At 61.9% G+C, this 11,270-nt stretch overlaps 1 protein-coding gene across 1 annotated transcript; it reads right to left on the reverse strand.

The window, feature by feature from the left end:
- Window positions 1-496: 496 nt before the first annotated feature.
- MYCL (MYCL proto-oncogene, bHLH transcription factor) lies at window positions 497-5,465 on the reverse strand. The gene is made up of 3 exons (XM_069803081.1): window positions 5,424-5,465; window positions 4,777-5,284; window positions 497-2,334 (listed from the first exon to the last, which is right to left on the reverse strand). Exons 2-3 carry the CDS (start codon window positions 5,276-5,278, stop codon window positions 1,775-1,777), a joined length of 1,062 nt encoding a protein of 353 aa, XP_069659182.1. The 5' UTR covers window positions 5,279-5,284; window positions 5,424-5,465; the 3' UTR covers window positions 497-1,774.
- Between the last annotated feature and the right edge of the window lie 5,805 nt (window positions 5,466-11,270).

The raw sequence follows: 11,270 nt of genomic DNA on the forward strand, positions 1-11,270 counted from the left end.
CATTCAGCAGATCTGGGTATATGAAGTTCTCCGATGCACCTTGAAGCGAGCGGATTGCATTCCCCCCCTCCCTATAGGGTTACCACCAACCACGGCCCCGGCCCCTGACCCGTGGGGCAGCGATCGCCCCACACTGACTGCCCCAAGCCCCATTAGGGGGGTTTATAATTACACTAAAGCTTTCTCCAAGCCCAGTGTGGGCTTTCTGCCCCTCCTTGCCAATAAAGCCACTTAAAAGGAGGAAAAATAATCCAGGTGATTTGTTTCCCTGGCCCCACCACTGTGACCACTTCTGTTTCAAGCACTGGGAGAAAGTCAGGACAAAGAGCTCAGTCTTGCTGGCAGCGAGGCAGCCAAGCCCCGGTGCAAAATATATTAATTTCTGTTTGTGTCCAGGACACCCCAAAACACAGCAGCCAGGCCAGCCCCCCCAGGAGCATCATGGTGTGATGCATGGAAACCCACAGCCGTCTGCATGGAAAAAGCCAACCCAAGCTGTTGCAAACTTATTTATTTATGAAGTGTGAGGTAATGAAGAAAGTGCTAAATCCGACCACAGTGTTAACTCTAACGGTTCTCAGCAGGTCAGCAGGGAGCCAAGGGTGCTGTCCTGCAGGGCCACCCCTGCCAGCACCCCGGGGAGGGGACAGGGAACTGTGCCACCCACATACCCCACTGCAGGCTGGGCAGCAGGACAGCACAAGCAGGGGAAAGCTTCGAAGGCAGCACAGCCCCCCCCCTCCCCATGCACCCAACTTGCCCCTTCCAGCCAGGCTCCCTGCAAAGTCCAAAGCTTCACTGGGGATTTTAAGTGGCTGCTGGTGAGGGGGCACTCACAAAGGTGGGAAAGGGGGTCACAAGTGTGGGAAAGGGGAAAAATCCCCTGTTATTGCAAATGGGTGGTTTGGAGAGCTGCAAGGGGGGAACCGGCCTCTGCGAGGACTCAGCCAGCCCCTTCCTGATCTCCCTAAAGTGCAGCAGGACTGAGCCCTCCCCCGCAGCAGGAACCCCCCTCCAAAAAAAAAAAGTTTTTACATATATATAAAAAAAGCAAACTCTTTACCAATACTTCTCAAAAAGTGGTACAAAAATACAGTATAAAAACACAGCCTCCAGTATAAGACTCGCAGTTACAGCAGCAGTTTCTAGAACATAAAATCCAAGACAAGCTACTGCGTGAAGTGGTAAGAAAGTGAGGTACGGTCCAGCCGAGCAAGGGGATTGCCCACAGGGTGCTGTTAACCCTGGTGAGAGAGACACCCTGCCGTCGCCATCTCCATGGGGATCTGTCCAGAGACGAGCCCTGTGCTGGGCTCTCTGTGTCTGCCTCTACCTGCTTCCCTGAGCCGAAGCAGACCATGGTTGCTTGGGATTTTTAGGGTGAGATGGGTGCCCAGGGGCAGCTCCCAGTGATGCTGTCAGTAGCAGATGGCAGAGAGGGGTGCAGGGGCTGCCAGGGAAGGGGGAATAGAGTTGAGCCTGCAAATTGAAGCAGTCACTTCAGAAAGCTTCACAAGGGGGACAGGGGAAATCTTGCAACACCCGGTGCCAAGAAGCCAGCCCCAAGCAGGTGCCATGGGGGGGGGGGGGGCCTGCTGTGGCCCCATTCCTGCAGCCACCCCACATGCAGCAACCGCCACATGCTCCAGCCCCCTGGGGCCAACAGTTCAAGAAACAACAACAACAAAAAGAAAAAAAAAAACAACTAAAAAATGTGCAAATTGAGAGGGAGCCAGGGGGGTCGTGGGGACCGGGGTGGGGGGCACATTGGGCACTAGTGCCCCTTGAGGTGAGCAATCCGTTTCAGCAGCTGGGTCTGCCGCAGCCGCAGCTGCCGCTTCTCGGCCGCCATCCTCCTCTCGGCACTGATGAGCGACTGCAGGTACTCGGAGGATTTGCTCAGGATCACCACTTTGGGCGTCTTGGGGCAACTGGCGAGCCCAGGCACCTGGTCCCGCAGGGCCAGGAAGCGCGAGCGCAGGTCGTTGCGCCGCTTGCGCTCCAGATAGTTGTGATTTTTCCTCTTGGCCACGTCCTCGCTGTCGGAGCCGGGGCTGCTGCTGGCTTTCAGCAAGCTGGGCTCAGGCAGCGTGATGGCAGGGGCTGGCTCCGTGGCACTTGGTGGCTCATCCTCAGCCTGCTGGGGTGGCTCCGGTGGGGGACAGGCGTCCGGCGGCGAGCGAGCAGCGTAGTTGTGCTGCTGCTGGTGGACGGAGATGTGGAAGCGTTTCATGCAGGGGTCCAAGGGGTCGGCACGCAGCGTGATGGTGACCGGCTTCCTCAGACTGAGCGATTGTCTCTTCTCCACCGTCACCACATCGATCTCTTCACCTTCTGCTCAAAATAGACAAAAAATCCCCATCAATTGGGAGCCCCTGGTCACCCCTCTTCACCCCGCTGGGTCTCCCCACAGCCCCTGGACAATCTCCCTGCTGCTGTCCCACAGAAGTTTGCTCATGCACTGCAAAGTCACTCTGCAACCTCCAGAAGGGATTATGTGATTTAAGTGCTTTTCCGATACCATCGCAAAGGAAGGAGCTTTCCCTCCACATTCACATACCTCATCCCCTGAAATTGGGATAGAGCTTTACTTTCACCTCACTTCTGCACCAGGAGCAACATGTGTCCAGGATAAAGGATCATCGGTTAAGAAACACCCGGACCCACCTGCCTGGGGGAACATGAGGAGCAGGATGCTGGGGACCTGGGACAGCCTAACTCCAAAGTTCATCCTGGTCGGGCGCTTTCATGGCCCATTGGAATTGTAAATGAGGGACGTGGGGGCAGAACTGCCCTTTGTTCCCCTTGGCTGCCTCTTCCCACTTCGGTGACTTGTTACTTTTCACAAGCGATAAACCCCATTCAGCCCAGGCTCCCCGGGGACAGAGGGGACAATCCCCCACGGTGCAGGGGGGGAGGGAGAGGTGAAGGGGTCCCTCCAAAGGACTCGGTGAACCTCGAAGGCATCGCAAGCCCAAGAGTCAGTGGGGGGAGGTTATCAGAGCTGTGAGCAGCGAAACGCAAATAAAGCATAACTGGACCCAAAGCACCCCGTCTGTTGTCAGCACAGCTTGTCCCCACCCAGTGAATCCCAGTGGCATGAAGCTGGCCCCTGGGGACAGTGGGGTGACCTGGTTCCAGACACCCCCGCGATCGCTCTCACTTTGGGAACGGGCTTCCACCTTTTTTCTTCGGCTTTGGGAGAAAATACAGCCACTCACTTAAATGTCCCCCGAGACACTCAGACCCCCACCAGCATCTCGGGCAGAGGCCTGGCCCCCCCACCCCTACTGCGACAGGGCCAGCGGTGGCCGCAGGAGCGGGGCTTCAGGGCACCCTCCTGCTTGTGGCCCCCAACATCCCCCCCCAGGCTCTGGGGGCTCTGCCCAGCAAGCTTAAACCGCCCTGCTACTGGAGCTACTGGTGGGGGGTGGGGGGAGGCACTCGCTGCCCTCTCACATGCCAACGGCCGCGGTCACCAGTGTCACAACCCACCGGTCTCAGCCACGTGTATATACACACACGCACCCCCCACCCGCGCTCATTAATAAAAGTCGGACCGCGGAGTCCCGCCCACCCGAGTCACCCATTGGCTGTCTGGCGGGGCCGGCCGGCTACCTTACCATCCCATTGGTCCCTAGCCCTGTCCATCAACGCTGCCCCTCTCATTGTTTGCAATCTGTTGCTTTTTGTTCGGCGCCCACGTGGCGCGGCCGGATCCGGACCGGGACCGAGTCCGGGACCCCACCAGGACCGGGACACCCTCCGACCCCCCCCAACCCTTCAACCGGCCCCCCCCAATTTGGGTTAAGCCTCTTAACGCCCGCAACCTGCTTACCGTCCCCGGGCTGTTAATGGCATTAAGTCCCCATCCCGCTCCCTGACTCACCGGCGCAGGTCGTTGCCACCGGCAGATTTATTAACGGGGTCAAGGCACCGCGGGGCCGTTATCAGCGCTTCCACGGCAGCCGAGTCAGCCCGCCTTCCGTGGGAGAGAGGGAAACAGCCTACGGCCCCCCCCCCCGCCCCCCCGCGGAGGGGGGGACGACCCGGGGTGTTTGTAAATAGAGACTGAAAAGAGGCGGTTATGGCCTGAGATGCGGGAGGGGGCTTCAGAGGCATCCGCTTCCCAGCCCCCTCCCCACGCGGGACAAGCAGGGGTACCCCGGGGGTGTCCCGGGACGAGTCACCGCTGATGCGGGATGTTCCTGCCCGTCCCACCGCCTCGGGGGACGTGGCCGCTGCTCCGCGACCTGCCGGCCCCTGGGGATATTTTGCCTTTTGTCCCGAGGAAAGCCCGTCCCGGGTGGGCTGGGGAAACAGCCGAGGTTACGAGCCGGCAGTAGAGCACGCTACAAAGCTCAAAAAAAAAAACCAAACCAAACTTTCCACGCTGAACTGCAAACTTGCCCCTCACCATCCTACCCGCGAAGTTCCCGTGGGGTCGGGACGAGGGAGAGGGACCACCAGAGACCCACGCAGCGGTCGGGGGGAGCCCCACGCACCCTCCTGCGAGGGGTAGGGATTTCCCGAGCAGAAATCCCGCAGGAAGGGGAGCAGCCGAGCCCGCTTTGTTCACGGGGGCCGGGACCGGGACTCGCTTGGAGCCACAACAAAGGCTCTGGCTGGGAGCCTCCCGGCACGCACATGTGTGGACACGCGTGTCCTGCACGCCGGGCTCCCCGTGGGTTTCAGCAAGGTTGGAGGGTGCCTGGGGAGGGTGGGGGCAGACGGGGACAGTCCGCATCTGGACGGCGGAGAGCTTGGATCCCTTACCAGAATCGCTTTGGCCCTCGGATCCCGAAGATGCGGGGATCTTGCTCTCGGCCAACGGGCAAAGGAAGACGGCAGCGGGATCCACGCACTCGCTCACCGAGCTGCTGAACCCAAAATCCTGCGCGAAGGAAGGTTTGTGGGGGGTGGCCCTTTGCGTGCCCGTGGAAAGTTTCTCTGTCATCGCCTTCTCCAGTCTCTCCCGGGCTGAAAACCCACTCCACATACAATCCTTGAGGATGAAAGCGCTCAGGTTCCCGAAGATCTCTCCCGTCCCTATGAGATACTCCGGCTCTTCCCCGGCCAGGCAGTAGCGGGAGAGCCAGCCGGAGCCCTCCGCCCCGGAGCAGCAGGCTTTCTCCCCGGGGGTACCCAGGGGGGAGACGGGGGGAGTGGGAACCAGCTCGAACTTCTTCCAGATATCCTCGCTGGGGGCCGTGGAACGATGGAAATCCTCCTGGGCATCGTGGTCGTAGAAGTAGTGTTGGTACGAGTCAAACTCCATCTCTGCCTGGGAGGGCGGCAAAGGCGGGGGATGGGGGAGCAGAAAGAAAACGGGGGACACCCCCCCGCCCGATCCGCAGCCCCCCTCAGGAAAAGGGCACCCCCAGCCCCATGGATGAAGGGGGGGAAGCCCCCGGTGCACCCACCTCCCCCGGCGCTGCGGATCGCGGCGGCACCAGCCACCGAGCCGGGACCGCGGGTGCATTGTTCCCCCCCCCCCGCACTTATAGACTGTCTGCGGGGGCCGGCCCCGCCCGCCCGCCAATCCACGGGCTGAGATTTGCATAGAGGGAGGGGCTCAGCCTTATCCCCCGCCTCCCGGGGGGGCACGGTGTGAAGGATGCCGCGCCCCCCCCCCCCCCGGTTCCCCGGTCCTGCTAACGGGGATGCTAACGGGGCTATTAGCCAGTGGCCACCCTGTGCGCTGGGCTGGGGGACCCTCGCTGCCCCCCCCCAGAGCGCCCCGCCAGCTCCCGATGCCAGCCCGTCAAAAAGGACGGGTTTTGAGGGACACCCCCCCACCACCACCTCTGCAAGCGCTAAGGAGGGACTCCTGCAAGGAAGATTTTGGCTGAGGACACCCCAGCACAGCAGTGCCACCAGCCTGGGGACGTTGGGCTGAGCACGATGGCAAAGCAAACTGGAGAAGTGGGGGACATGTCACAGCCAGACATCACCCACTGCCAGAGACCACCCCTGGGTGCCCTTTCGCATCCATCTCCTCCTGCCTGGGCATCCCCCACTTCCCTTTGGGCTCCCAAACCCGCACCGGGACACTGCCACCACCCTCTGCCACAGCCACCCATCGCCGCTGCGTGGCTGTTCCCTGCTGACACGGGCAGGAGAGTGGCTCCAGCCCCGGGCAGCAGTGGGGTCACTTAACGTTTGTGTCCTGGCCCGGGGTGTTCCCACGGAGGTGCCACCGCAGCCCTCGCAGGTCCAGCTGGGAGCTTCGCCCCCCCCAAAACCACCACCCAGTGGGGCCGGGAGCTGCCAGTAAAGCTGGGACTGACAGGCCAGAGAGAATCCCGAGGTAGACTGGGGCACAACAGAGCTGTTTTCGCACACACAGCTCCCACCACCAGCACTTTGGCCCATCGTTGCTGCCCAAACTCGGCTTTGCCCGTGCAGCACCCGGCACATCCAGCCTGGGGGTCCGGAGAGACATGCTGTGTCCTCCGGGACCCGGGCGAGCGCAGTGGGATGCTGCAGCTCTCCACTACCAAGGTCCTTCTAGGAAGGGCAATAAATGTTGTGAAAACACAGCGAGGTTTTCACCTCGAACGCTAATGACTGTGGCATCATTACGCACACAGATGTGCCGTTACAAAGTCCACCCAGGACGAGCAGATTCCCCCCAGCAGCGTGCACTAACCCACTTCAGCCCCAGCACCCTCCTTTTGCCACCCAGTGCAGTTGGGATGACAAGATTTATCCCAGCTGGCAGTGCTGGGATCTGGGGGGGCTGGGGGCTGGGTCCCCGGGCTGCAGCACCAGCCCTGCAGGGAGCAGTCTGCCCCAGTCCAGTGACCAGCATAGCCCAGTACAGCCCAGTGCAGCCTAGCCCAGCAGAGCCCTGCATAGCCCTCTATGGTCCTTCATGGACCAGCACAGCCCAGTGCAGCCCAGCACAGTCCAGCATGATCCTGCATGGACCAGCACAGCCCAGTACAGCTCAGCAAAGCACAGCCCAGTGCAGCCCAGAATGGACCAGCACAGCCCAGCATGGATCAGCCCAGCCCCGCATGAACCAGCACATCCCAGCGCTGCCCAGCACAGCCTTTCCCCGGTCCCCCCCGGTCCCCCCCGGTTCTCCCCACCCCGGTCCCGGGCTCCGGCCGCCGCCACCGGCGGGCGCAGGGCGCCACCTGCTGGGACTCGGGATGCGAGGGGGGGGCCCGTGGGGGAACGACCGTGCGTGGGGCAACGGGGAGACGGGACAGGACGGGACGGGGTGGACGGACACCCCACCGGGCAGCCCCGGCCCCGTAGGGGACGGCCGACGGGGGAACGGCGCTGGCTGCTGCGCACAGCTCCGTGCCTCAGTTTCCCCATTGCGAAGTCGGCGGAGGGCACGGGGGAGGCAGAGGAGAAGGGTTGGTAGTGGACGCTGGGCTGGTTGGTGGCTGTCCTCCAGGGTCCCTGAGCATGTGGGGTGCCCCAGGGCTGCTTCAGCCCTTTCCTTGCTGGCTCGGGGTGCAGCTGAGCTTGCAAAAAGCTTTGCCAGCTTCGTGCATCTGGGTCAGCACAGGGTGGTGGGACTGGGGCTGGGGCTGGGGCCACAAGGGTGCCTTGGGGTCCCCACGATGGCTGCAGCACCCTACATGCCCTCCTGGTCTGTCCAGAGCATCCCGATCCCCCGCCACATGCCTGTGGGGCTGGGGCAGGAACTCCAGGACCCACACAGTCCCAAGGAGCCCAGGTTGATGGTCCCTTCGTGCTCGGGTCTCAGCGTTGGCCCCAGTCCCCAGGCAGGTTGGGAGCCCTAGGCTAGTCCCCAGCCAGGTTCCTCCTGCTCCCATCCCTTCGCCTTCCCCGGGAAGCATGGGTGAAGTCCTCTTTTTAGGAAACAAATTGCCCCGTCAACATTAAAGGCAGGGGCTGAGCTGCTCTGGGGGCTGCGGATGTTCATCCTGCCCCAGTGCCATTGGGCACAGCAGGGATGGAGGGTCAGGATTGGGGACAGAGCTGGCACTGCCCCAGACCACCTGCTCCAACACCAACACATCCCCGGGCACAGGAGCAAAGGCTCTTACAACTTATAGCTCTCGGCCACGTCTCCTTCCCCCTCCCTGCTGGCTTCGGGGAACTCTCCAGCTTTTCCCAGGGTGAGGCAGGAGCTTGACCCAGCTTCAAGGGGCTCCAGATGCTTTGAAGGTGCAAAAGCACCGCTGGAGAGGGCTGGAGGGCCCGCGCAGCGCTTTCATCCCAGTCTCTCCAGGCACTTGGCAAACAGGATCCGGGAGCCTCTTGCCAGCGCCCGCGCCGGCTGCGCAAACAGGGGTGGGTGGGTGACTGCCCCAAGGACTGCGTCTCTGCAGGTGACAGGGCTGGGGGGGCCGCCCACGGGCTGGGCCAGCACCTTGCCGTGCCCCCCCCAGTCGCAGGGTGCTGGCACATCTTGACAGCCAGCACCGAGCACGTGCCCCCGGCGCTGGCACAGCTCCGCGGGAGCTGCAGTGGCCCAGCCAGCGGCTGGCACAGCTCCGGCACATGACACAAAGCAGTTCCTGGGACCTCCATGCCCTTTGGATCCCCACTGACAGCACGGCTGGACTTTGAAGCTCCAGCCCCAAAGTGTTTCCCCACGGTTGACAGCCACCCTGACCCTGACAGTTGTCCTGGGGGCAGCCTGAGCTGGGCTCTGCCTCTGGCTGTCCTCATCCCGCTGCGGCAGCAGCCTTTGAGCCACCCTGCTGTCCCCACAGGGCTCCTGGATCCCCAGGGACAGCAGAGGCTGTGACCCCCCATGCCATCACATCCCGGTTCCGTCTTGTTCCCCTCAGCCTTGTGACGTGCTCCCCAGGGTCCCACACGGAAGAGGTGTGGGCAGCACAGGGTGGCTGCCACATGCTACCGTGCAGCGTGTCCCCTTTGTCCCTGTGAAGCTGTCGGGCAGCGGTCGCAGGGGCTGGCCAGGCCCTTGCAAAATGCCTGCTCAAGTCCCTGCAGGGTACGGGAGCACCATGAAATACTGCCCAGACGTACGGGGTAGGGGATGGTGCTCACAGCCCCGGGGTCTCACCAGCCCCGGTTTCCCAGGGGTGCAGCCACCCACTCTGAATTTAGCAGGCAGTGAAGTCCAGAGAAGGGGGAGGAAAATGCACTATCATCTCCCCCCCCAGACCCATTTTGCCCCCAGCACACCCTGCCTGATGCCAGGAGATGCCCTGAGCCCTGGAGAAGTTCTGCGGCGTGAGGGCAGCACTATCCCCAAGCTGGGGAGTCACACCAAGGCTGGCCCGCAGCCCGTGGCCCCCCAACAGCTTTAGGACCAACGTGCTGCCGTTTGCCCCCAAACCCGTCCTCCCGGTCCTGGCTGGCCCAGCCTGGCAGGGCTGTCTGGTTTCGGGTGTGCTCACGCTTGCTCAGCTCCTGCTCCGGGCTGTGCCGGATATGCGACAGTGGGGACGCGTGGGTGGTAGGCAGGATGGCAGAGCCATCATCCACTGGAGCAACCCCCATCCCTATCCCTGTCTCCAGGGCTGAACCATGTCCCTGGGGCTGAACCAGGTCCGCAGGACCAGCATTTGGGTCCCAGCCCCTGAAGAGTCACCCCTGGAGCCCGACGGTGTCCCAAGCTCCGGGATGTGGAGGCCGGGATGGGGTAGCATCACCATCAGAGGGTATTTGAGCTCTGGTCTTGCCTGCAAGACCATCACGCTGAGTTAGTCCTGGTGCCAAGGCTGACCCGGTGAGTGGCCCAGCCCCAACCACATGTGGGTCCCTGGGGACCCCAAGCCTGGCAGGAGTTGCTGCACTGACATCCCCACTAGGATCAGCCCTTGGCAGCTCATTTATTGCTGTGAGGATCCCCCAGAACATCTGCTTGGCAGGAAGGTCTAAAATCCCCCACCGGAAATTGTGCAATACCAGATTTGGGGGAGAAAATCCTCCTAATCCAGGGAAATCCTGGTCTTTCTTTCTACTTCTTCTACTTCGTATGTAAGGCAGGGCTACACCTATCTGTGGTCTTTCTGCACAATCTCCAACACAAAGGGTGGCTCATTGTTCCCCTAAAGCCGCGTTTGCCCAGGAGGCAGTTTCTCAGCGCTTTGCTCAAGGATAGGAATGCCAAAAGCATCAGGAGCTGAGGAGCCCCTGGGACAAAGGGAGCAGAGCAATAGAGCTGGGGCCAAACACAGTGGGGGGCTGAGGACAAGATTACCCTGCCTCCGGGGAGCCCGGTCCCTCCAGGGTGGGCAAGTGTCACCATGGGATTCCCCTCTGCTCCTGCACAGGAGGCCTTCTCTGTGGAAAGGGAAACTGAGGCACGGAGCAGGGGTCCTGCACGGAGCCTGGAGGGTGTTGACTCAAACACGCCTCCCCGGCAGATCCCTGGTTACGTGTGTTGGGGGAGCAGAGAACTTTGGGGTACCCAAACTTCTGCTTTTGTGGTGGTGCAGGACCAGGCTCAGGCACGGACACGAATCCACATGGATGTCCCCAGTGGCTGCATTGATGCTGCCCGGGGACATGGTCATCCCCAGCAAGAAGGTGTCCAGGGCCCTCCGCTCCATGCCAGCACCCAGAGCCAGCAGCGAGCTGGCTGCAGCCTCACAGCATGGCCACACACTTCTCTCAACCATCCAGCACAGGAGGCAGCACAGACCCTGAAACCGAGACCCCTTAAACCGTTTGTGCTGCTCACTGCAGTGCAGGGTGATGACGCTCGTCCCCATCGCCTGAGTTCTGATGCTCAGGGAGAGCAGAGCCCATCCAATTCATTACACGTGTGCCAGCAGACGTAGGCACAAACCCATCCCCGATACGAGGCTCCTTTCTCCTGGGGGACCTGGGAGGCTTCCAGCTCATACCAGGATTTCTGTCCTGGGGCTGCCCGGTGCCAGATGCACCCAAGCCAGCATGGCACAGCAGGGCAAGGAGCCCGAGGCAGATCTCTGCCAAACTGGCCGGGCAAGTGGCATCACCCACACACCTTGTTCCCGTCTTGCTTCAAGGTATTTTGTGTCACTGAACAAATGTGGACAGCCTGAAGCCTCGCACAGGTCCCCGTCCCTGGCAGGTGGCATCTCTGAGCCCAGCGTGGCCGGGCGCAGGGCTGTGATGTGTGGCAGCACCGGGGGAACTTGCTGCACACGTGTGAGGGGCCAGACACCTTGAGTCAACAGTGACACCAGCTCAGCGCTCCGGAAACCAGGGAGTGCCCGGAGCTGCTGTGCCACCGCTCCATGCCAAGGGCCACCCGCCCCGCTCGTCCCCAGCACCCGCTTGGGCTCTGCTGTATCCCAGGTCCCTGCTCAGTGCCAGCT

This window comes from Haliaeetus albicilla, chromosome 16, assembly GCF_947461875.1.
Source record: "Haliaeetus albicilla chromosome 16, bHalAlb1.1, whole genome shotgun sequence".
Classification (NCBI taxonomy): Eukaryota; Metazoa; Chordata; class Aves; order Accipitriformes; family Accipitridae; genus Haliaeetus; species Haliaeetus albicilla.